Source organism: Rattus norvegicus, chromosome 2 (genome assembly GCF_036323735.1).
Source record: "Rattus norvegicus strain BN/NHsdMcwi chromosome 2, GRCr8, whole genome shotgun sequence".
Taxonomy (NCBI): domain Eukaryota; kingdom Metazoa; phylum Chordata; class Mammalia; order Rodentia; family Muridae; genus Rattus; species Rattus norvegicus.
In genome coordinates this window covers 32,510,568-32,537,640 of record NC_086020.1, presented here as the reverse complement: position 1 = coordinate 32,537,640, position 27,073 = coordinate 32,510,568, and the positions used below count along the sequence as shown (strand labels likewise).

General features: G+C 45.5%; 1 protein-coding gene across 7 annotated transcripts in view; it reads right to left on the bottom strand.

Moving 5' to 3' along the window:
* The window catches only part of Mrps27 (mitochondrial ribosomal protein S27), a 68,564-nt gene that overhangs the window by 5,101 nt on the left and 36,390 nt on the right, over nucleotides 1–27,073 (bottom strand). For 3 of the 7 annotated variants that reach the window (NM_001199192.1, XM_039102543.2, XM_039102542.2), the window contains 4 exons: nucleotides 10,638–10,752; nucleotides 7,381–7,459; nucleotides 6,367–6,482; nucleotides 1,790–1,892 (listed from right to left, as the gene is read on the bottom strand). In NM_001199192.1, the coding sequence (NP_001186121.1) occupies nucleotides 1,790–1,892; nucleotides 6,367–6,482; nucleotides 7,381–7,459; nucleotides 10,638–10,752 (413 nt within the window). Of the gene's footprint in view, nucleotides 1–1,789; nucleotides 1,893–6,366; nucleotides 6,483–7,380; nucleotides 7,460–10,637; nucleotides 10,753–15,255; nucleotides 15,591–19,946; nucleotides 20,012–21,428; nucleotides 21,585–27,073 lie in introns of those variants that run through there. The other 4 variants (XM_039102540.1, XM_017590949.2, XM_039102541.1 and 1 more) reach the window with 4 other exon arrangements.

Below are 27,073 nucleotides of genomic sequence, written 5' to 3'. Positions count from 1 at the left end.
ACCACACACCCTTTAAATGGAAGCTCTGTGAACTTGTTTTATGTGTTTCATCGGGCTGGAGACTCACCAGGGCCCATGAATCACTGGGCTGAGGAATTTGAGAGTCTGACAGAGCTGTTCCTACAGAAGGCCGCCCTTAGGACAAAAGAAGATGATTCTACTACTTATGTTTCAAGGCCAAAACCTTGCCCAGAAAAGCAATGTCACCGCTTTCCTGCTGTGTGAACCCTGTGACGATGATGACTGACTTTCCCTGCCAGGAAATGACTGACTTGTTTTGAAAAGTGTCAAACATCCGATCTGTTTTCTTTATGAAAAAAGAAAAGGAAGCAACTGGCCACCCAATCAATCAAATAAACAAACAAAACCCCCACTTGTTTGAGTGTTATCAATTCTTACATCAGAGTCCTAGCCACCTTCGAGGTCACAGGGTCTCTCAACCTGGATTACCCAAACTGCCATTTGAGCAGTGGTGGGGCAGCAGGGCCCTAGGAAGAAGAGGGGCCATCTGCATGAGGGAGCAAAGTCACCTTGAGGGGCTTGGTCTTAAGTCTGCCACCTCTCATCTTTCCTGGAAAGGAGGATTTGGGAAGCTGTAGGAGGATACCAGCAGACAAAGCTTATCAGGAGATGGCTAATTTTAGGTCTTTAAGGTGCTTGGGCTGGACAGGGTCATTCTGGGCTGCTGGCCTGAGTTGAGTGAAGCTTTGGAGCAGGGCACAGTGAACGCAGGGCAGAGGTGGGGGGTCTGATGGCATGGCTGCCTATCACAAGGGGGCAGGCCTCCACTCACAAACAACAGGCAAGGACACTTTCTTAGCCTCGCCAGCTTTCTAATGGTCCGTGTAATTCGGCAGTCCTGAACACTGATCTGAACACAAAAGGGGGAAAAGCAAATCAGTGTCTAAAGTAGGCAGCAAATTAGCAAATGTGATTTTAAATAAGAACCACTGGTGGGGTGTGGTGTGATCACAGCACCTAGGGAACAGAGAGGAGAAGACTCCAGTTTGAGGCAAGAACTTGTCTCTAAAGGCCAAAGACCACGGCTGAGCTATAACTCAGGTGGTAAAGGGCTTGCCTAGGATCTTCAATTCAATTCACAGCATCACACAGAACAGGAAAGCCTACAGTTCTAGCACTGAAGAGGCAGAGGTTGGAGAATCAGTTCCAACCTCTGTTCCCTGTGACTATATAGTGAACTCAAGGTCAGCTATGGATGCCTGATACTTTGTCTCAAGCAACCAACAGACCACCCAGCCAAAAATCCCAAACTCCCAATAAAAAATGACAACAGGACCTTCAAATCAAATGAAACAACAAAAACAGTGAACACTCCTATGTGAGTTTGCTAAGCAGTCTGGCAAACTGACATACTAGGACAAACTAAAGTCTCTCAGTGGTTTATATTAGAATCAGAATCCAAGAATCCAAACTATATTTTGTTGGCAAAGATTGGTTTCAATAGCAAAGAGTTACCCCTCAGAAGATGGACAGGAGCAGGGAGCAAGGAAAAGTCACTTTCATGGAGGCCTGGCTTCTGATAGAACTGGGAGAGCAGCAAAATAACACACATCTGACAAATCACGGCAGTCAGGCGGGACTGTGCACACAGTCAGGGGAGATGCTGTGCACCTGACCTGGTTGGTGGTGGCAGTTCTAATGGTATCCCTTGACTGTCTAACTGGAAGTTCACTAGTAAATTTAAGTGAAGTTCAAATTGTATTATGAGAGAAAGGCTGTGCCACATCTTTCCTCAAAGGACAGTATGAACGAGGCTCCCCTAACTTACCGAGAAGTGCATAGCCATACAGCTGGGAACTCAAGCCCACTGTGTTCCTTTGTTTTAGGCCTGGAAGCAATAGGGACGCACCGAAGTCTCTTTCTTCTTCCCACTGCAACAGAATCCAGCAGATCACTGTCTATTAAAGCCAGGGGAACTTCATGCAAAATGTGATGTTTTTAAAATGACACCAAACAGCATGGATTAATAAGCTTATGAAAATAACAAATTGTGTGGAAGTTATCCCAATCCTATAAATAAAAGGTATTCATATTTTTTTAAAAAATCAGAACAGAAATGCCCTTTATATAAGTGAAGATTCCTGGTGGTGGGGTCGTGAAGTGGTTTTGGTTGTCCCTGCTGTGCTTCCTATGATTTTCCATACTGTGGTAACGAGCCAGAGCCTCTTATAGTCAGAAAGAGAAGAGAATAACAGAACACTTGGACCCACACTGACTTGAGAGCGTCAAAGAGGCCCACGGGCTGCCGGCTTCACATTTATACTGCTCCAGAGGGAGAGAGAGCACCAACAACACACAGAGATAGGATGCCTTCCTTCACAGGGTTAAGGTAAGTACCACCATTAAGTTGCTTTTAGATAGATTTGTGCCTCTTGAAAACAAACCAGGCAATCAGAAACACTTAGTCACTGCACCTTTCAACCTAGGGTGTAGAAGTGTATGTCAATAAAACTGAAGCCTTTTGAGACGTGAAAAGGAAAAAAAAAAGGGCAAAGCCACCACAAGCCTTGCTGGGCCTACCACACACCAGTAACAAATATAAATGGCACAATCCCTGGAACGCTGAGCTCAGAGAGGGTCTGAAAAGAACCCAGATAGCAGGAGCTGGAATTCTCTAATGGCCAACACAAGGAAAGAGCTGCAGGCTGTTTCCCCACGGTCTCTGCCCTAAGAAGCTAGGATGGTCTGCGGCTGCAGCTGCTGCCCTGCAGCTGCTGCCGGGTAGCGAGACCCCGCCTGTACTAAAGGCATAGATCTCCTGGTCTCCCTTCACGCAGTCCAGGCCCCAGTTCTTGGGATTTTCCTACAGCTTGGGAAATAGTGGCTCCCTGGACAGGAAACTCCATGCGGGCTTCCACAGCACAGAAGGAAGAGCTTCTAGTTAAGGACCCGGTCACTTCTCCGATGAAAACCATTCCAGCTTTTGTGCATGTGCTGGAAAGCAAACCTGGGGCTTTATGCCTGCTAATGTGCCCACCAGTAAACTACATCTCAAAAAGCCGACATTCGAATCTAGGGAAGATTGTGTCTCCCACCGATGGCCTGAATAGTGGGGTCTGGTGCAGAATAAATAAGAAGTCTGACTTATTTTTCTTACACTTACTTATTTTTCAATTTAATTTTGTTTTTGAGAAAAGTTTTCTTATGTAGTTCTGGCTTGCAACTTGCTGTGTAGACCAAGTCGGCTTCAAATATGTGTTTGTTTCTTGAGTATGAGAGTGCATGTGTGAGCACAGGTGCCTCTGTGTGTGCGAGACAGAGGTGGAGGAGAGGGAGGGAGAGGACAGTCTATGTGAGTCAGTTCCAGGAATCCGCTCAGCTCACTAGTCATGAAGGGGGGCACTCTATCCACTGAGCCATCTCACTGGTCCCCTCCCCTTTCCCCCTGAGAACACATGAGCTGCAGCATAGGTGGTACCAGGACGAAAGCTGAATGAGCGGCCAATACACAAGCAGCAGCCACTGTTCACAGGGTCTGTCTGAGATGACCCGGGTGAAAATCCGAAAACCAAAGTGTCCCAAGCTCTAAAACTGACATGACACTGTTAGCAGAGAAGGAATGCCACATTACATGAGGCATTTCAGGTACAAATTAGGCACAGTGCATAAGATCCACCCTGAGGGTGTGTCTCAAGTGTACAAAACACATGGGCCACGGTGTGCTTACATTTGACTCTGTCTCCAACAGATCTCACCGTGCATGTATCCCACTGTTTAAAACCCTGAACTCCAAAGCACTTTTGGTCCTAAGACTGAAGGATACTTGACTGGCAGTGTGGGTGAAGTCAGACGCCACTTCACCAAGGCTTGACGCTATGCCTTGGCTATCATCACGAAGCAAGCTTCACCTTCTGCTCCCCACCTCCACCCCCACTTCTCTTCACAGGGACACCCTGAGTCACCCATACTTGCTGTCTCTTCTGTATACTTCTAAATCCCTCAGTAATCCATTCCACTCTGGTTTCCCACTGTTTCTTTACAGATATAAACTGGACCATGTGCTGATGTCATTAAATTCAATGACCCTGCCTTACAGCATCCTTTTTCCTAGGCCACTTTTCTTCATGGTTTGTGCAGTCCAATACATTCCAAAATTTCATTATCTACTGACACAAATTCGTATGTACGGATTGACATGGTATGCTGACACACACACACACCACACACACACACACACACACACACACACACACACACACACACGATACTGACTTCTGCTCACTTTTCTCTCTGGTTCATTTGTACACATTACTTATGGATACATCAGCTCCAAAACCGATGTATCCCTCAAAGTATCCCAAGTTTACAGCACGGTCAGAGCCAGGCTAGCCATTCATTTCCTGACAAAACCCTCTTTCCCAGAGTTCCTTTCGCAAGCACACAATGCTCTCTTTTCCAGGTGGGCTGGAAACAGGACCTGGCAGTTGAGCCCCGCCTCTCTGACTCTACCTCTTCTTCCTCTGATGGTCGCCTTCCCACTTATCCAGGGGGATGCTAGTTCCACCTCTCCGAGGCTGCTAGGCCATCCATCAGCAGCTCCTCTCAGACTCCGTGACAGTCTTCACTGGTCTGACCACAGCTAACCTGCCCTGCTCTGATCTCTGTCCCACCTTACAGCTGAGGATGGGTTCAAGATACAAATCTGATTATTATCTCCCCCCACCACCCCCTATTTAAAATTTCAGATAATTCCTCACTATTTTTAGGATGATAGCAAAATGGCCTATGTTCTTCAACTTTACCTCACACCCCAAGGCCCCAGGCATTCTCTATGTTGTAGTGGGATTAGTTATCATGATCATGGTATCTTCCTGTCAGTCAAGTACATGTGACTTGGTCCATCATCCCTCTAGCCCATTCTCCCCTAGGTCTCACTATGTTGCCCTGGTAATAAGTCTCCCGTGCTGGGAACTCAAGCAATCCTGTCTCAGCTTCTCCATGAGCAGGGGTTACAGAAATGCACCACTGTGCTCAGTTTGCCTCAGCACCTGTTTGCTTACCATGCTCTTTTCTGCTGGTTGGACATACGCCTTTCCTTTATAACTAGCTAACGACACCTACTGCTTAAACAGTAACTGTGGAAACGTCTCTTTAGGCATTTCCCCTTTGTAATCATTTTAAGCTTAAAATACAAACAAAACTCTTTAAGGGCTTTTCCTGTGTTACAGCTGCATGCTTGTTTTGCCTACTTGCGTGCATGCGAACCGTGTGCATACCTGGGGTCTGGAGGTCAAAGCAGGTACCTGATCCCTGGAAACTAGTTTTAGACTGTTGAGGGTCATCACATGGGTGCCGGGATGGGAGCCTAGGTCTTCTGCAAGGGCAATAGGCGTCATCTCTCTAGCCCCCTGTTGTGTTTTATAGTGCTAGACTGTTAAGTAGAAAGTATGTTTACTGTTAACTATGTAGTACTTGGCAACAGACTGAGTATGTAGGCTCAATACATATTAATAGCTTCACTGTGGTGTCACGGTTGAGTGGCTACATATACTTGCTGTATCATAGGCCACGTCACACGGTAAGCACAACATCTCAGGTTTTCGGGATGTGGGCTGGACTGGATGGCATCTCAGCAGGTATCCAGACTGAGGTTTTCAGACCTGGTACTGAATTAAGGGCACATCGCAGGGCCCCGACGCCTGGCATCATCTACTAGTGCCATGGTGGTTCTGTAATGCCTCTATGCTTCCGTCTCCCTGTCTCTGTAGGTACTGTGAAGAGTGAAGGCATTGATATGCTTACAACCCAGGACGCCGGTGCAGTGGAGAGCGAGTGCTAAAGTGCTACTCGAGTATCAGTTACCACTGTTGTTCTCAGCACTGTTCTCTCAGGACAGCAGTAAGCATCAGTCAGTGTCTCACCCAGAGCGCAAGCCAAAGCTTGGCAGGCTACACATTCTAGAACACAACTGGTGTGGAACAACTGCAGGAAAACCGACACACACTCAGAATGAAGCATGCTAGCGAACGGTCACAACTGGCTGCCCCCTGCCCCTTTAGCACGCCATCTGGTTCTCAGTGATCATGAATGACTCATTACTGAATTGCTGTGGGTCACCTGACCTGGCTCAAGTCTCACACTGTGTAAAAGAGGCTAGGGTTGTAGGTCAGAGTGGTAAAATGCTGCCTCAGTATGCAGAAGGACCTGGGTTCAATCCCAACATCAAAACAAAAATACCTCCCCGTCCCCAACAAATGCGCCTAAGGGCTTTTACTTGGGAAGTGTCTACATTGTTAGAAACCATAAAACAAAACACACCGAAGGCTCAGAGACAAAGTTCCCTGCCCAGCAGTCACTGCTTGGTTTTCCTCAAGCTCTCAGGCCTGGTTAGGGCAGATCACTTACTGTGAGGTCTGTCTTCTCTGCTAGGCAATGGTATAAAACATAGAGGGAGAGGAACTGGGTGGATGGCACTTCAAAGGCTTCTTGCTTCATGATCTCAAAAACCACAGACAAAGCATCTGGCAAGGACATGAAGGTGAGAATGAGGGGAAGTAGGCGCAGGGAACATCACCAAATCTCCAAATGTAAACTCTTGTTCGTAGGGAACATCACCAAATCTCCAAATGTAAACTCTTGTTCATAGGGAACATCACCAAATCTCGAAATGTAAACTCTTGTTTAAAGTGCAGTGCAGTGGAAACCAAGCAGAATCAGGATGTTGTAAACACGGGCTCTGGTCCCAGTTTTTCTAGGAAGCAGGTCCTTGTGGAGCCACTCACACCTTCTGTGCACACTGAATCAGGAGCTTTTGCATCCATGACTTCAAATGAACCAAAGCCCTGCACATCTCTGGCCCACAGTAAGTAGCATCTTCACAATGATCAAACAAAGTCAAACACATGTTTGCTCTGCTTACTTCAACAAGAGAATGCCTATGAAAATGCCCCACACAATGTCCATCAGCATGGGGAGATGAAGAGCACCATGGTCAACAAACAACAAATGTTTTCAACTGACTGCATGGCCTACTATGCTTACTGCATACACTCATAATTACAGAAGAGTTACACGTGAAAACTACATCAGTTTTTACTTTATTCTTTATATTCTACATTTCGATCAGCTGGGGAAGTGGAACCGGAGTGGCCTTTAATGAGCTTTTCCCCTGTAGTAACTTTAATGAACTTTTCCCCTGTAGTAACTTATGTACGTTGACATTTTCCATCCCAGCAGTAGAAAGGGCGATACTTAAAATTTTTGGCATAAGTAATACTAACGATGCAAACTTCTCTGACTAAAAGAGAAACATAAAGAGATGTAATTAAGAAGCGAAGAAGGAGGAAGCTGTCTGCATTTATACACTTCCACTGGGAGCTGAAAGCCCTGTATTAACTGAATCGTGATCAGGTTTCTTACCTTTATAATTTTCTTTCTTTATGAAATAATCCATCAGTAAGTTGAATGTAAAGTTATCTGGAAAAATTCCATACTGAACCTGTAATAAAAGTGCAAACAGAGAAAGAAAGCTTCTCTGGCTCATCTGTAATATAGCCTATGTATTAGTCAGGGCAGCTGGCCCACTGAGTGACACTACGTAACCATCATTTTGCAGCACTGGTGGCAGTGAGACTGAGGCTGGGACTCCTGAGGTTTGGAAACTGGAACAGTTGGTGAAGGGAGAGAGTTGAGTGGGGGTCTGACAGAAGACAACTGATGGGTGAAAATTACAACAGCTCACTGTCATCATAGTTAAAACAACACAAAGAAAGAGACCAATCGCCACCTTCACAAAGAGCTGGTCCAATGACTCTTTTCACAGGGTCTGAATGAAAATTTGAAACAGACCCTAAGAAAAAAGTATGCTCTATACAGCAAATGGTCTGACTTCTAAACACCCAAGAAATATACCAACACTTTACGATAAACCAAGTGCCTAAGGTTCTGTTTGCCTTCACATTAGGATGTCAGAATTTAAGAATAATATCTTAGAAATCAATAAGGATGCTTTGGTGTCTGCTTCAGAGCTTGTGTGGAGCATTTTCATGACTGGATCTCGGAGTCTCAGGCCGCAGCATCAGAACTGGGATGGAATCTTGCAGTTTTAGTGGCTTCTGTGATTTTCATATACACTTGAGCCTCACTCCTTACTGCCTGATCATGGTTACAGTTTTACCTGAAATTCTTACTCCAGTAGGATTAACTTCTCTCTTCCACAGTATCACCAACTACCAGAAACAACTGGAGAACTTTTTTTTTTCCCTACCTACTCCCTTGGGAAGTTCCTAAGCCTCCGTTGAGGATCCCTAAACTGACTAAGGTAGCACATGGCTCAGGGGTGTGGCCTGTGATTCTCAGAGAGCTCGACCATATCAGCTTGAATCCAAGGCAGGCAAAAGCCAAAACATTGTAGAACAGTGATTCATTAGAGCTAGGAAGGAACTTTAAAATTAACTGGTCCAATCCAAGTGTGGTCCCTCATGTCTATAATCTCTCAGAAGGCTGAAGCAGGACTGAGGTGAGCTCTAGGGATACATAGGAAGATCCAATCTGGAGTACAGGATAAGGCTTGCAAAACAAAGACAAGAAATGAGCCAGTCTAGGATTTTCAACCTTGGTCATGGGTCAGTGACGTCTCTAGGAAGGATGAAAAGGCACAGTGACTATTTCTTTTTTTTAAGATTTTTATTTTATTGTATGAGTACACTGTAGCTGCCTTCAGACACACCAGAAGAGGGCATCAGATCTCATTACAGATGGTTGTGAGCCACCATGTGGTTGCTGGGATTTGAACTCAGGACCTCAGGAAGAGCAGTCGGTGCTCTTAACCACTGAGCCATCTCTCCAGCCCCCACAGTGACTATTTCTATTAGAGCACGTGTTATTTAGCATTCCATCCGTATTCACAGGACGCACAACATCAAGAACGAACCCTGCTATAAACTGTGGGTTTTGGGTACTAATGCTGTGTCTACCACAGATGACCCATTCCAGGAACAGGATGCTGTTCAGGCAAGGCTGTGTGTGCTGGGCAGGGGTGTGTGAGAATCTCTACACTTTCTACTCAGTGATGCTTTGAACCCCAAATGCCTAGGCCCAGAAAAAGACATACTGATTTAGAACAGTAGAGATTAAGACAAGGGGTGTGTGTGTGTGTGTGTGTGTGTGTGTGTGTGTGTGTACACATCCAAGGATAGGTTGTCCTGCTCAACTTTTTACATGGGTGTTGGGGATCCAGACTCAAAACATGCTCAAGCGTTAAAAAGTCTTGGGTAAGTCTAGTGGGCAGCTCAGGTTGTAAATCACTTACACTCACTCAAGTTGGAATTAAGAAAACCAGGACACAGACAGAGAAAATTATTTGCCTGACATTCCGGGCAACTGACAGAAAGAACCTAAAGGGCTAAAAGCTGTGTTTTTTGACCCCTCATCTGGTAACGTCTCTTTTAAAGGCCTGGAAGTGACAGAAAGGAGAGCCTTTGCTCTGCTTGTCTAGAACCTTCTGAATGCATCTCCATAGGGATCTTTATCTCTGCATGTAATTTCTGGAATAAAGACAAGATCTCATGTCTGTCTTCTCCTAGGCCTTCTTCCTTTTTTTCTGGAGATGGGAGCCCTGAGCCTTGACTGTCCTTCCCTGACTCAGTCCCCTTGAAATACACGGTCACTGCAGACAGAGGCAGCCCATTCTGCTCCATGTGCACCCTTTTAGAGCTAGCTTAAGTGGCACTTATATCCTCCCCCGTCCTTCCAGCTGGATTCCATCATCTGAATTCCTCGTGTGTGGCAGGAATTCTCTACTGTGAAGGTTACCAGTGAGCTCCTGCATTTCTGCACGGTAAGGATGAGATGCCGTTCATTTCTGCCTTCACTCCCAGAATCAGTGTGTCATCTCACACTGACACCGTGTATGACATATGCTGACCTGATGTGAGACTAAGTTACAGATGAAAATACTCCTCACAGGGAAGAATCAAAGATAAACCGGTATTCTGTCTGAATTTTAATTTTAGGATCTGGTGATACTATGAACATACGATATTTTCATAAGAACATTGTTAACGTTCTTTAAAGGCTCATCACAGTGTTCAGGTTGACTCTGGCAGTAGTAACACTCTACTTGTGTGCTTAGTTTGAATATACTTCCTTGTCATGACGTCAATGAAGGCTGAGTGCTGGGTGGAGAGTGACATCGGAAGGCCCTTAACCCCTGGAGCTCACTCTGGGTTGGGGAGAGAACTGTGGAGCTTAGGAGAAAGGACAAATTATTATCCAGGAATAGAATGACCTGGAGATGACACTCTAGCAAAAATGGCCACCGTTCACCCAAACTTTCTGAAAGGGAAACAGACAAGTAGGGCAGGGCTTGAGGATGAAGACGAAGTGAAGTGACCGCCAGCGCAGCATCCCGCCATGCTCCTCGCTCACCTGTCCTCTCTTGATCACTGTGTTTGGGAAAGAAACAGCTATGGAAGTTCTTAGTGTTTTATTTGTTGGTTAGTTTATAACTGGCTCCAGTCTACAAGCAGCATGAGAAGGAATCTGAGGGGACACCTTCATGGGAAAGTGGTTTCTGGTGGTACTGTCACAGGTACAAACAGCAGATCACACACACTCACTCAGAAAACACTCCTCGGATGAGCAAAGGTATGCAAGGCTTTGGCAGGAAAGCTCACCTTATTAACAAGTGTATACAAGGCTTTGTCTGGTGCTCCGTATTTCAGACACTGTCTAATCCACGTGTGGATGGTCCAGTCTCTCAAGTACCAGCAGTTGGGACTGTGTCGAAATCTAAATAAAACACAAGAAGAGTAATACTTAATGTCTTAAATGTTAAAACTCAAACACCTTCCACCAGCGGGTCCTTCTCTTGCAATAGTTACTGGGTATAGTCCATGTGACCAAAAGTCACGAGTGTTGACAATTAATAAAAGTTTGAAGTTGAAACTCTTAACTGTAAGTCTGAAATGGAGAGAGAAGGCAAAATAATAAAAAAGAAAAATATAAACCTACTTACTTATTTGTGTTAAGAGAGGGCCTCTCTGTGTAGTCCTGGCTGGTCTAGACTCACAGATCTGTCCGCCTCTACCTTTCAAGTGCTGTGACTAAGGTGTGTGTCTTCACATCCAGCTTTATTAGCTATTTAACCCCCTTGCCTCAACACCTTGCTTTCGTAAGATTTATATGGAAGTGATCTGGGGAACTATGATCCAGGACATTATGTAAATACATATCTTGTTAGAGGGGATATGTGAAGCTCAAGTTGATATTCTGGGAATGAAGTAAAACAGACAAAGAAAACTAGACCAGCAAAGAAGTCTGCAGGAAGTTACACGAGTTATTTCTTGAACATTCAGGAGCAACTGGGGTAGTACTGACTCTAGAAAACACACAGAGCTCCACTGTACCTGCTCCGTCCGTTCCCTCTTGTTCCCACAGCTCCTCATGGCCTGTGAAGGCAGCCTGAGGAGGGAGCAGTCACTAGGAGGAAGGCTCCTGGGATGCTGCTCTGGCCCGAGTGCTTGCACACGGCTGGTGCCTGGGCAGGAAGGCTCTTCTGCCTCTCTGCCAGCATGCAGGAGACTAGACTTTCAGGGCCATGTCTAAACGGTTTCGTTTTTATTAGGACAGAGCTTCATAATCCTGCTCTACGGGACTTATTCTACAGGACTCCTCAGGGCATGGCACTTCATGGCACATAAACGCAGAGCTCTCTCAAGACATTTGCTAACTGCTGCATACTTCTGTGCACGACTGCATTGTTAACGTGTGTATATGAGACTGCATTGTTAACGTGTGTATGAGACTGCATTGTTAACACATGTGTGTATATGAGAATGCATTGTTAACGTGTGTATATGAGACTGCATTGTTAACACGTGTGTATATGAGACTGCTTTGTTAACGTGTGTATATATGAGATTGCATTGCTAACATGTATATATGAGACTGCATTGTTAACGTGTGTATATGAGACTGCATTGTTAACACGTGTGTATATATGAGACTGCATTGTTAACGTGTGTGTATATGAGACTGCGTTGTTAATGTGTGTATGAGACTGCATGGACTGCATTGTTAACACGTGTGTGTATGAGACTGCATTGTTAACATGTGTGTGTATATATAAAGAATAGTGCCGCTCTGCCTGGAGAATTCACAGCCTCCTTACACACATCTTTTATAACAATGGAAGGAGGTTAGACGCAGGGTTTGAGGATTTGGTAGTTTAGTCTATTTCTCATTTTAAAAGAGATTAAAACTGTCAACTATCCCTTTACCTAAGAGCTTTTTAAACCTAACCTCCCCCTTAAGCTCCTGCCTTGAACGTCTTGGATGGGCAGCTTCTTCGCTGTTGCTGGCAGACTTGATGCACTCTGTGGCTGCATTCATCACCACAGCCGGCAAGCACCTTTTCTCTTACGATCAGGCAAGCAACTGTGAGACGCTGCAGATCGACAGTAGCACCCATGCTACAGACCTTCAGAACTTAAATTAAAATTTTATTTCAAGCACTTCGCTAATAGTCCAAGGCTGAAAAAAAAGGGGAGTCTTTTCTCAAAGTCTCTTTCTTCCTCTGCTTTTAGAAACCTAAGGGACACATTAATCATGACTACCTCTCATATCTCATTTAACTGACCTCTCATACATCTCACTTAATTGCAGCTACCCAGCTCTTAGGAGGTCAGTGACTTCTGTCCTGTAAGACCTCACAGTCCATATGCATCACAATTGCCTGGGACACTTTAACTAACAGCCACCAGCACACTGCTTCACACACACACACACACACACACACACACACACACACACACACACACACAATGCTGCTCAAAGTGGAATTCCAGTCTTTCCCCTATAGGCAGTAAGTGAACATCTTTCTAGATCCTATCAGTTAAAACTAAAGAGAAAGAAAGAGAATTTGTGTATAACTTCTAGACCACGAAGGAATCAACACAGTATGCCAAAAAAAAAAAAAAAAAAAAAAAAAAAAAAAAAAAAAAGAACGAAGCGTGAACGGTATGAGAGATTCCTCGGCCAATTTCACAAGCAGTTTGGTGTGGACCCTCTTTAGAACTCCAGTAAGGGGCAGGGAGGCCTCTAAATGGGCGCAACCTAGATGATTCTGTGGACTGCTGGCCAGCACGGCAGTCAGGAAAGGCGAAGAGAGAACACAAACCAACACACTGATTTCCAACCTGCCTGCAAGCACTGACTTCTGTTCTCTGCTCCACCCAGCAGACTGGCAGGTTACAGCCAGCCACTACAGGCTGCCCCTCTGCACCGGATGCCATCAGCATGGGCCACAAGTCATCGGACACATCACTACCACTGAAGCAGCAGGCTGCCAGGACCCGAGAACTGCTTAAGTGTAGAAACGACGAACAAGGCAGCTCAAAGAAGCCCCACACGGCTGTGCTCAGAAAGGCGGGAGGCAGTCTGCAGCTCAGCTCTGTGGCTGTGTACCTCTTGGAGGAGGGAGTCACACAAGACGGGATGGAAGAAGTTTGCAGTCAAGCTTTCACTCTGATTCCACAGTTAGCACCCATGGCAGAAGAGATCTCTGTCCCCAGTGCTAACTGAGGCTGCCAGAGCTTTCTAGAAGCCCGAACCATGGGCAAGCCAATAGCAGGAGCTGAGAAGCGTGCTCCCCCCACCCAGGTCAGGATGGAAAAGGGTGGACATTCACCTGTTTGATCGCTCACTAAGGCTGTAGCACCAGGAGGTTGGAGAGCAGAGTCACAGTCTGTCAGGCAGACACGATCTAAGAGCCTGCCACCTTTGGTTTCTTAGAAGGTAAGGGAAGTTACTTAAAAGAGATGGAGGGTAAAAGGAGAAGACCAGAGACTGACTTTATAGTTATTTATGACCAATTGAATCATTTAATCAAAAACAACAAAACAGTGGGCTTTGGCTGTCCTTCCACAGCAGTCAAATGACTCGTTACCTTAGACTGACAAAGTGGTCACGCTCAGCAGTATTTAGGATCACAACCACAATTGCCACAGGCCTCAAGCATGGTGCTGGGGCCCACAGGCCTGCAGCAGCTATCACTTGGCTATAACACAGGCTCCTGCACACGGATGAGAAAGCTTTCCACATGGTTTCCCTGATTATAGCAGCCACCAGGCAAGCCCAGGCCCACACACGCTTTCCCTTTCCCAGTAGATTCTGTATCCTGTGGCAACAGGCTCTCCACACGGGAACCTTACTGAGTAAGGCAGACGGAGGAGGGGTGGTAGAAAAGGCTGCCAAGGAGAAAATTCAGCCGGTTCCATGGGCTGCAGTGTGGAGTGTGAATTATTAGTTCATGAAGTCAAGTTTGCAATTCTCAAAAGGGTCAAGTGCTTCCTCCCACTAAAAAGCTTAGAGTGAGGGGTTGGGGATTTAGCTCAGTGGTAGAGCGCTTGCCTAGGAAGCGCAAGGTCCTGGGTTCAGTCCCCAGCTCCAAAAAAAAGAACTAAAAAAAAAAAAAGCTTAGAGTGTTGTGTGACTGACGCTCTCTGATTCAGTTGCTACTGACCACGTTCTCATCCTAAAAAGGTAACTAGAAAGATAATTACTTTCTTTTCCATCCTGCAGGAAATTCTGCTTTCAGAATTGTTAATTTCAGAATTTAATATCTTTAATTCTTTCAATGATCACAAATACAAAATGGAAATATCACTATTACAGATTAAAATTCCTTTGTTGCTCGAGATCCCATATTTTATGCTTAAGGAAGTTTCAGTTAACTTCAACTTCCAATAAACATATGTTGAACCTCTATTAAATAAATGTACCATGTTTTAAAAGATGTCCTCCTACCCCATTACCAAAGGCTAATACAAAGACTGGATTTGAACACCTACAATTTCTAGCTACCCTGGTGTGGATGAAATGTCTTTGGTTAGATATCTAGGCAGTTTTTCAGTTGGGTTCACAGAGCTGTGATCCTCAAGTTCCACTCTTTCAGTTTTACCACTGTACATTTGACAGAGGGCCCACCACAGTGAAGACTCGAGCCAATCCCATGACCCAGGAAGTTCCCTCTGCGGTAAATTTTGCAGGACTTTCCGGTCATCCTAAGGCTTTTATGTAGGTCATGTCCATGGGTCCTCTTTCAAACCAGAGGTATTTATAAAAGTGCAACAGCTGGCATGGTGGCCACACCTTTAATCCCAGCACCGGAGAGGCAGAGGCAGGTGGGTCTCTGTGAGATCGAGGCCAGCCTGGTCTATATAGAGTTCAAGGACAGCCAGAGCTATATGGAAAGACCATGCCACAAACAAATAACAAGAGCCACAATTTGTATCTGCTGGTTGGCTATCATTTTTATTTTGCCAATTTAAAAACAAACAAACAAAACTTAAAAAAAAAAAGACAGTGCAGTTTGCAAGCAGCTTTCTGTGTGTTCTGCAATCGTTAGCCTTCCTCCGATGGTCAGCCTGAAAGGAGGCTAAGCAAAGTTACAGAATTTAAAACATGTAGCGTCAAGTCCATGCCTGACAAAGGGACTTCTTAACTATCACGTCTGTGAGAATCGATGAGAGCCCGGCATATCACTGGGAGCATACTGAGGTAAGACATCCGAGAAATCACTGCACGAGGAAGGCTGCTGTGGCAAGTGGGACCCCGGTCACTGTATCCTACATGGACAGACAGCACACCCATGAAATGATCATCCATCAGTAGTGGCCCTGTGTGAGGTACACGACCCAAATTCTACCCCTGCTGTTCTAAAGATCCCTCAAACGCTTATCTGGCTCTCTCTCTCTCTCTCTCTCTCTCTCTCTCTCTCTCTCTCTCTCTCTCTCTCCCTCTCCCCCCCCCCCCCCTCTCTCTCTCTCTGATGCAGGAGCTACTATGGAGACTGTTCTGTCACTGGCACACTGCTGCTACACAGGCCCACAGGTTGGCTTTATGTACCCTGGAAGCCTCAACGGGTGCTAAAAGGAGAAGGTTTCTGACTAGGTGAGTCAGGAAGCTGAGGAAAACTAATCCTGGAACTAATCTTTATAAAAACATACAAGTTGTGGGAACTGGCTTGGTTTAGGCAAAGCTAAGAGAATGCTTTTTGGTTGTGAGTATAAAACCTACAGTGGGTTTAAAAACATACAAACATGTCTTATAAAGCAAAGGGCTGCAGACAAAACTACAAAGTCATGACAGATGTGACTAAGGCAGGAAACCCACACACTGATTAGTCATGGCTACGCTGGGATAACTGAGGCAGGGGAAGGGAGATAGAAGGGAAAGGAAGTCAGTAGGATAGCAAGTGGTCTGACTGGAGAGAAGTCAGGGTTTGCAGACAGTCTAGCGGGCAGCGTCTGTCTGCCACAGAGGTGGAGATGGAGCACGCTGCTTCAGATCTGATGTGGCTGCTGCGTGGGATAACAGATGTCTTCAGCCATTTCTGAGGGGGAAAAAGCTCAGCACTAATCTGGATTTCTTAAGAATTAGATTTTTTTCTCCCAAATAAAGAAGAGAGCATCCTCAGAGCTCTCAGCATCCTGACTCTCCTAGGGCGTTAACAGAGCCAAATCCCTGAGGATTTTCACTTATCTGAAGGGGAGACTGAGCTCATTTTCAGTCTCACAATCCAGTCAGAGTCAGGCTACTTCTGTAGCTACCAACCTCCCTACCACCCCCTACCACTAAGTTCCCCTCCCCCAACTAAGCTCTTAGGGTTCGTTCTCTCTCTCTCTCTCTCTCTCTCTCTCTCTCTCTCTCACACACACACACACAAAGCTAGCCCTCCCCCCCAACTAACCTCTTAGACTCTTCCTCCCATCTCCCCCCCCCCACACTAAGCTATTAGGTGTGTGCTTCTCTCTCTCTCTCTCTCTCTCTCTCTCTCTCTCTCTCTCTCTCTCTGTCTCTCACACACACAAAGCTAGCCCTCCCCCCGACTAACCTCTTAGACTCTTCCTCCCATCTCCCCCCCACACTAAGCTATTAGGTGTGTGCTTCTCTCTCTCTCTCTCTCTCTCTCTCTCTCTCTCTCTCTCTCTCTCCACACACACACACACACACACACACACACACACACACACTCTTAGGTACTTGAGGATGTAGCGATGGCAGTTAGGCCCACTAGAGTTCACCATGCACATACATATGCTGACATCTGTGGGCACTGTACATCTGGAAACAGCTATCTGCTGCCAGTTTTGAGTATTATCCTGCCTATAAACAGTCGAAGTTGGAGGAAACACTGCCTTTCTCCTACAAAGCAGGAGGAGGTCACCTCATGGCAGAGGAAGCATACTAACAGGAAAACCATCCGGTCTTATTTCCTCCCCTACTGTTTCCTTTGCACAATCCACAGAAGGAAGGATGACAGGATTCTGCCCGAGGGAACAGAGTTCCACAGGGATGAACCAAACAGAATGCTGGCAGAAGACATAGTTCAAGTCTTCAAAGAACCCTCTTCACAAACTTAATCAAAACCACTCAGATTCTCCGACACCGAACAATGCTTTAAAAGGGAAAGCTCTGGTACAAAGAGTAGAAATCACAACCAAAAGAAGTAGGTGGAAAGAAATAAACTCAGGGCTGAGATCAATGAAGCAGAAATGAACAAAACAAAACCACAAAGAATCGATGAAATAGACAGTTGTTTTTTTGAGAAAAATCAATAAGATTGATAATTCTTATTCAAATTAACTAAGGGGAGAGAATATCCAAATTCAAAAAAAGAAAAAAAAAAGGGGGGGGGGCACAACAACAGACACTGAAGAGATAGATCCAGAGAACCATAAGGGTGCACATTAAAAACCTGTACTCTAACAAACTGGTAACAGAAACGGATCATTTTCTCAATATATATACCACCTACCACAATGAAATCAAAATCATATAAACAATTTAAACAGACCTACAACCCCTAGTGAAATTGAAGCAGTAATTAAGCAACAAAGTAATTAATACAAAAGCCCAGGGTCAGAAGGTTTAGTGCAGAATTCTATCAGACTCAGGGATGATTCAACATCTGTAAACTGGTCAATGCTATCCACCATATAAACAAACAGAAAGACAAAAACCACAGGACCATCTCATTAGATGCAGAAGTGCCTTTGACAAAATCTAACACTCCTTCATAATAAAATTCCTGGAGAAACCAGAGACATAGGGACATACCTCAACATAAAAAGGAAATTTACAGCAAGTCCACAGTCAACATCAACTGAACTAGAGAGAAGCTCAAAGCAATTCTACCAGAATCAGGAACAAGACAAAGTTGTTGGTGTTGGAGAGCTTGTGCATTCTAGGCAAATGCTTGTCTCTGCCCCCAACCCTACCCCAGGAAAGCCCTAATTATGGGGACACCAGAGCCTGCTAGCCGGCATCTAAAATTTAAAATGAAATGATACAGTCATGAAAACAAGTTTCCCCAAGTACATTTTAATTGAAGCTCAAGTTTTGTAGGAAATAAAATGTTTCAACAATTAACTATTCTGTTAGCAAAGCCATTAGTAAGTCCCGTTCTTTTCCAATTCCGTAATTATATAGTGTGTATATTCTGGTAGGTCTTCCCATTGCCCTCTACTGCTCTCCTAGCCACACCAGCTCTCTCCACCTGTATGGACATGTCTTTCTCTCACTTGTAGTCCATGCCCCACACAGTTCAATGAGGACCCTCTGTTTGATCCTGAGTTTAGAACTATCAGAGCTTGGTGGACTCCGCAGTGGGTATGCATCCTGTACTGTGTCTCCCCCTCTCAGAATCTGCCATCACATCAGCTGTACGTGGTACAGACCCCGGGGCCCTTCACCCTCTACAGCTGGCGGTCAGGATTCCCTGGCTGCTGGGGACTCACTGCCAGTGTGCACAGTGCTATGAGCCTGTGGTTCCCATATCTATGTCCTCATTAGAAAAGGGAATTTCACAACCCCCCTCCCCATCTTGAGGCTATTATACTTTCTCTGTACCCTCTTCTGCAACGTTCCCTGAGCCATGAAGTGGTCGTACAAAAGTCCTACCTAAGGTCTAGCCTTCAGTTGTCCTTTATTTTTAGCATCTTGTGTAGCCATGGGCTTTTGTCTTTATTTCCATTTACCTCAAAGAGGGTGGTTTTTAAGATTGAGAATAGCCTTTGTCTGCTCTGACTCAGGTCTTAAATCTGTTACTGTTTTTCCTCTGTAGGTGCACTGCCGACAAGCCATCTTAATCACCCTTCTTTACTTACTTTAGTATGAAATTCCTGTTATCTGGCAATTCTCACAGCATAAATGCTTTCTAAAAATGGTCTCAAGACTGTGTGGGCACAAAGAGACTAAGAACTTTCCTGACAGCTAGTTTCTGGAACCGCAGGAAGGACGTAACCATTGTCTTTGGTGTAATAAAGAAGCAAGTTTGCACACTGAGATTGCACGTCAGTCCAACTGGTTTCCACAGGTTTTAACTCGCCACTTTAAAGATTCCTTAGTTCTTTACATAGAAAGGCAGGGAAATAAGATGACTGCTATAGCTTTTGTCTTTAGTTTTTACATTTTTATTTTGATGTGTCTGTATATACCACATGCATATGTACAGGTGACCACAAAGGCCCAAAGAGTGCCAGATTTCCTGGAGCTGGAGTTACAGGCCACTGTGAGCTGTCTGCCATGTGTGCTGGGAATCAAACTCAGGTCCTCCAGAAAAGCAGCAAACGTTCCTAACAACGGAGCCATCCTTCCAGCCGCACTTTCGATCTTACATGCCTTCCACAGGCCCATCTATTGGAGGTACCTCTGAGAGGTGGTGGCACCTTTAAGGAATGGTGCTACTGAAGGGGGGAATGTGAGATCCTGCCCAGCTCCTTGCTTTTGTACAAACCCCAGGCATAGGGTGAATGGCTTCACCCTACTACGTTCCCTGATATTGTCACCAGCAGCCCTGCCAGAGGCTTAAACCTAAAGGGCCCACACACGCAATAAAGACTGGAGCTCTAAAACTGTAAGCCAGAAGTAGCCTTTCTCCTTGGAAGTTTATCCCTCGTGATGGTGAAAAGCTCACTAACCTGTTTCTGGTACTGTAGGATGATGTCATTACGCAGGTGAAGGCAGGTACGAGATAGAACAAGGCCTGTCATTGGACGAGAAGGAAGGATGGGCGGGAGAAAAGTTTTAGAGAGGAGACTGGAACTGAGAAGGGGGGAAGCAGCTGAGGCTGATGTTAAGATTTCTCTCTGCACATTTACAGGTTGTTATGAATATTCTTTTTTTTTTTTTTTGGTTCTTTTTTTGGAGCTGGGGACCGAACCCAGGGCCTTGCGCTTCCTAGGCAAGCGCTCTACCACTGAGCTAAATCCCCAACCCCTGTTATGAATATTCTTAAGGGATGGATTGTACAGGGCTTTGCGTGTCTAGATGAGCAAATTATATCTTATCAATTGGATCATAGGCTATTGTGTTGTGTGTTCTTTCATGTGGTGATTTAAGTTCAAGAGAGTATGTGGTGGCTGGAGACATATCTGGCATGGTGGCAACCTGCCTTGGGAACTGGATGGGTAGAGAGATTGCTGCCAGGCTCAGAGAGAAGCCATCAGCAGTGTGATAGGGGATGGAGCAAAGCGGGTGAGAGGCTTTGCTGACTGAGATGAAGGTATCTACCAGATACCTTGGGGCACCAAGGTGCCAGACCTAGTGGGGGGTAAAAGACAGCATTTTTTTTTATAGTTTTACAGCAACATTGTACTGCCAAATGGTTGGGATCCAGATGAGGCCATTTAATAGGCAAGTGTTCTGTTTATCTCTAGCCAGCTTCCATATCAAAATCAAACATTTAAAACACTAAATATCTACAATGCTAAGAACAGTCTTAAGAATGAATGTAAAGGGGCTGGAGAGATGGCTCAGTGGTTAAGAGCACTGACCGCTCTTCCAGAGGTCCTGAGTTCAATTCCCAGCAACCACATGGTGGCTCACAACCATCTGTAATGAGATCTGATGCCCTCTTCTGGTGTGTCTGAAGAAAGTGACAGTGTACTCACATACACAAAATATATAAATCTTAAGAATGAATGTAAACGTTATGTCATGGGAAGGACAGGGAGCACATATAACTAACTCCTTCTGGCTCTATAACAGCCACAGAAAGACCGACTACAAACTCTGAATACGGATGAGTGGTTTCTTAGTGATGAACCAAGTATAAAAGCCTGAGCTCACCGTCTGCACAGACGCCATGCTTCAGGAAAATAAAAGCTCTGAGCTGGCCCAGGACTAGGGAATGAACAATCTAAAGACATCTTTACTGCCTGGGAAAGCAAGTGTCAGGAGAGCCACTCCCTGTGACTGCAGGCGGCCTTCCAAGGCCTGTGCTGTGCGGTGATGAGTCACCAGGGATGGAGCGGGGACAGCCTGGCAAAATCTACTCCTTCCTCACTGTTCTAAGCCCTCCCCCTCTTTTACTTTGTGCTTAAAGGCTTTGATGGGTAATAGTTAAATAGACTCCAGAAAGGCTTAAGCAGAGCAGGAAGAACAACTTGGGGACAAAATACCGTGGCAGGAGAGTCTGGGGTATGTCCTCCGTCCATCCTGAAGACCACACTTTGCAGGTGAGAACAGGAGTAGGCAAACACCTTTCTTCCTAGTTTCCAGCACCATCAGCTCACACAGACGAGTCACCGAGCAGGGAGGGATGGAGCTTTTCTGCAGGAGTGTGTGAAGTGGCACTTAGGGCATGACTGTAGGAAAGCTGGCCATGTGTATGCATCTGCCAAAGGGAATGCAGTGCTCTTCAAACTGGTACCAACAGGAGGGGCTTATTTGGTTTCCGGCTGGCCTTCTAAAATTTTTAATTAAGTAAAAACTGAGGGCAAAACAGAAGAGAATTCAGGTTCTGGACCTACTTAGAATTACTTGGTGCAGCTTGCTGGAGCATTTGGTGAGGCAAGCTAGCCTTCTCTCTTGTGGACGTGATCACTCAGCAGCCACCATGCTTACACTGGGAACTGCGTGAGCAGAAGTGGCTCTGGGTTCTATGTGAGTTTACTGTAGGCGTACACAGTAGTGCCAGGAGTCCTCAGAAGGAAACAAACCCAACCGTTCTCTCCTTTTCCTGAGAATCTTTGACTCTCTGAGGTATTAGAGACGTGATTGAAACACAGCCCACCTTCCTCACGCACGGTTTCACTCTTACGACCCTGAAATGTGTCCTCTGCAGTTACTCTGTCAGACAGAGAAGTAGACCAGGACAGGGCAGGGAACCAGTAAACTGGCTCAGACATTTGGGAGGATCGAGCCTCTCTCCCAGGGAAAAGCAAACGGCATGGCCCAGGAGCTTGCTAGCAAGATGCTGCTGTGTCTGATGGGAACAGGCCCTGACTCAGTAGCTGGCCCAAGTCATTTCTCCTGAGAATTAGTTTTGTCATCTGTAAAGCAGAAGAGACAATGCTATAATCATCAGGTTATATGAAAGTCAAGAGAGAATTAGACATGTGTCTGACAGCTGGAACCAATGTATGGAGTTCAATATGCATACATCCAAGCCTAAGTTGACTTGACCAGGTACTTGATGGCTTGTCTGGTGCTGCTGATCAAAATCCTTAGCAATGCCAAGTCCACCAGTCAGCCAGCCCCTGCCACTGCAGTGACGTGACGTATCTGGCTCAGTCTGCTTATGAGGGAAAGTTGAGTTTGGCTCATGGCTCTGGAGGACCCAGTTCATACTGTGCGCTGAGTCTCTGATGAGGCAGCACATTCTGGTGGGACTGCCTGTGTGATGGTTCGTGTTTCCTGACAACAGGGTCTGGGCACACCGGAGGGACCGTCCCCATTGTGTTAACTGAGATGGGAAGACCCGTCCGCCATGCATGCTGGCTTTCTCTGCCTGGGATCCTGGACTACCCAAGTGGAAAGGGGGAACTGAGCAGCAGCAAACACTTGTCATTGTTGTCCTCCTCCTCTTCTTCATTCTCGTTTTATTTTCTGTGTATGATTATTTTGACTGCATGTGTGAATATGTACTATATGCATGCCTAGTGCCTAGAGGCCAGAAGGAAGAGCTGGATTCCCTGGAAATGGAATCATGGACATGGAGAGTCTGGGAACTAAATCCAGGTCTCAGCAAGTGCTTTTAACTCCTGAGCTGCTCCTCTCAGCTTCTTGACTCTCACCTGTGACTGTAACTGTGACAATGAACTCCCTTCCTCCTTGGTGGCTTTAAAAGAGCACTTTTATCACAACAAAAGGGACACCACTCAAATCCAAGTGAGGAAGGAAGAGAACACAGAGTACTGACTAGGACATCTACACTCTTCGTTTTTAATAATGGTGTTGAGCAGTAAACCCAGGACTCACAACACTCACTCTAGCAACCCAGCTCCTGACCCCCTCTGCTGGTACCTCCTACATGGAAAGGACCTTGCTAGACCCCACCTGTTAAAGGAACGCAGCACCTTCCTAGACCACCCTGAGGACCAAGCTTTTACATAGGAACTTAGCACGACGTTCATCCAAACCACAGCTCCAAGGACTATGTCATAACTGTTCACGGTAGTAAAGAAGTTATGATATAAGACGTGGCATTATCTAGAGTTGGTTCCTACTAGTTCAGGAAATTGACCAAGATTGTTAATCTATAAAACGAGGGTGCAAGTTATAACTACTCAATATAGTAGAGCTCTTGACTGGTAATGAAGATTACGGAGACAATGCCACCTTACAAGGCGGGCACCATGCCTGCTGCAAGCATTTTCAGACACCCCAAGCAGAGTAGCAAACAGTAGCAATGTTCAATAGGTCACTGAATAAAACGTAAGCTCTTCGGAGTATTTCCGGCCACACCTGCGCATGCTCAGTGCACATGTGCAACAAGCACCTGGCTGCCACTAGCCAACGTGATGGCACAGGGTAAGGAGGACAGCACTGGCAAACCCTCATTCCTGCAAAGGCGCTCAGTCTGAGTGAAGCCAAGGATAGAAGCTTTTCAGTCGCAAATGCTCACACAACCAGAACAGGCATGTGCCATTTAGGCTGATCACTGGTAGCAAGGTTTCTGATTTATTTATAACAGAAGAGTCAAAGAGGAGAAGGGAGTCAGGCTGGGGTGACCCAATAGGGAGCATTCCTTTTCTCTGGACTTATTTCCACAATCTACCTCTTTTAGAGATACAACTTCGATACTTAGAAAGCTATGTAACACTGCCATCATTTACTCACTCATTTGCTTTTTGAAAGTGTTGCTATATAACTCAGGCTGGCCCGATGCTCACTATGTAGCCTTGAACTTTACAGATCATCAGCTCAAGTTCTGAGATTTTAGGTTTAAGCCAAAATGCCTAGCACAATTTAAAATGGTAAAATTTTAGGAGAAATTCATAGGACTTGTTCCCATACATACACACATATGTACATATTCATCCTAAGTGTTTTATCTATATTGGAAGGTCCAAGAAGGAATGACTCCTACAAGACTAAAAAAACAACAGGAGGAACTTCTACTTAACAAGAAAGCCCAGAACACCGTGGGCAACTTCTCACGGATGGCTGCACAACCTCAAGATCAGGGGTGCTGTGGCTTTACACGGCAGATATAAACCGCACATGTGCACTTGTGTGTGTGTGTGTGTGTGTGTGTGTGTGAGAGAGAGAGAGAGAGAGAGAGAGAGAGAGAGAGAGAGAGAGAGAGAGAGACAGTTACAGGTGGGAGAGAAGGAAGGAAGCACTAAGAGAGGAAGAGGACAAGCACAATGGCAACCAGCGAGGGAAGTAAAATTGTCCTTAGGTAATACCTCAAGGCTGACAGAAAGAGAGGCCTTCCCGAGCCTGTAATGATGTGGGCAGACGCTGGGCAGAGGACATGAGAATTTAGAGAATTCAGAAGCAACCAGAACCAGGAGCAAGAATCACGGTCCTTATTCCATGAAACTATGGCGAGTAATAGCATCTGCTTCCTCTAGGAAATCTGACCAAATCAAATTGTTCGTTCCTTGCGAAGCCACATGGGGTGTGACATTAGACACAAGCCATGCCATTAGGTAGTTTTATTTTGTAACAATTCAAGAAATTAAAATGTCTCCAAGGGTTGGGTCACTTCTGCTTTAGTGACTTTAGGTCATTCAAATCTGAATAAGGACTGCTGTTAGAAACCTCTAAGTCCTGCTTCTGGCTACCACCGTGCTTTTCTTTAGAGAAGAGCCTGCTGCCAAGAAACACACATGTCATTTTCTTTCACTGAACTGAAGTAAAATGCAAAATTTAGTTGCCCCAGTCAAAGCTTACCTGTCACGTCTAAAATGTGACAACAGAAATGACTACAGGCTGAGAGCATACCCAGGGCAGTGCTGGGGAGGCTGACACAGGAGTCACCCCAGCCCAGGAGTCCGGGTCAGACTGGGTAACATAGAGATCACCTCGTTAAACAACACAAAGAGATAGTCAGATGAACTAAGAGCCTAGTTTAAGACAGCATTAACCGGCCCTAATGGGGTACTCGTCACATCTGGTCAGTGCTGCACACCCAGGTCACATAGAACCTGTTTTCCATAGGCACTCAAACCAATCACCCACAGATACTACGTTCAGTAACACAACCAACATGTCACCAGCTTTAACTTGCACATCGCTGTACTCACGTCTTCTTAAAGACTACTTATGAAACAACCTTTTATAAGTAAGCATACTATGCCCATTTTACAGATGAGGGGTCTCAAGACTAAAATGTTCCCAAAGTCATATAGTCAACATGAAACACGGCAGAATTCAAACTCTGAGAGTAGGACTCTGGAGCTCTCAACTGTGAATTTGTCTGGTGCTAAATCAAGTTAGGAGACTGGAGCGGGGTAAGGATGACGACAGTTTCTATCAGCACTCTACTAACCCCTGGGGCTTTGTCATGCCACAGCCAGACCAACGGTTTATCCTCCGGTTAGATTCTAATTAAATTCACTCTATGCAAAGGGACATTTGGCTAGAGAATGTGAATGGTTATTTCTGAGGTTGAAAATAACATCATGTACATTGAATAATAAAGAATGAAGTCACTGTCTTGTTTTACTCCTGGTTCTAGAATACAGTATCATTAATAGGCTTGTGAGCAAGGCACCTCAGTGCTAAAGTTTCCATTACGATGATTCACGGTAACAATCAAGTATCACAATGAATCTTTACCCTAAGGATGCCACAGGTGTGCTTATTGGCACCGGCCTAACCCTGTATACATTCGCAACAGTAGTGTGCTTCCTGACAGGTTTGTATATACAGTCATACAAAAGAAAATGCTAAGAAATGGAGTAACAGTGCCATAAAATTAAGAACAGGTGAAGCTACTTCACAATGTAAATCCTTACAGGTATTAATAAAAGGATAAACGAAATCCAAGGAAGGGATGACGGGGGAAGAATGCAGGCTGACTCAACTGTAGAACGTCCTGTGGTTGAAAAGAGGAGGCCTGGGGAATACTCTTCACATTACCCACGGAGTGCTTTCTGCAGAAACACATGAGCCAGGCAGAGAAGCAGCAGGATGACTCATGGAAACCAGGAAATTACTGTGTGATCTGATTTTAGTCGCTTGCCCAAGTGAGCTTTGAGACAATGGGCCTGCTATTCTCACATTTCATTGGAGCCTCTCTGCTGACCGTGTTATCAGATTTTCAGAATAAGATGAACCAAGTGCAGAGCTCTCCCAGCCTAACGCACTTCTGTTTGACCACGACCGCCATTTGTGCAGAGGGAGCCCTCACTGCTCTTTGTAAGGATGGGATTTAAGAAAGCCGCTGGGATGACTTCCTGAACAAAAGGAATGTAAGTAAATACAGTGTCCGTGAGGACCACATGAGGCCCCAGCCCTGAGGAGCCATTGGCACCAAATGGCTGCTGGGGGAGGGGCTGACCACATCTAGAACTCAAAACATTCAATGTACACCCCAACAATGGCAATTAAAGTTAGTGGGTTATATAGTGAGAAGAAAAGGCCTCCAACAAGGAGGGTGCCTTGTTGAAGGGCTTGGGGCGGGGCACACTATTTCTCTCTGTTATCTGTCATGTTAGGTACATGCATGAAATCGTCAAACACTAATAAATGAGCATGAAGAAAGAAAGGAAGGAAGAAGGAAGGAAGGAAAGAAAGGAGGGAGGGAGGGAGGGAGGAAGGAAGGAAGGAAGGAAGGAAGGAAGGGAGGAAGGAAGGAAGGACGGACGGA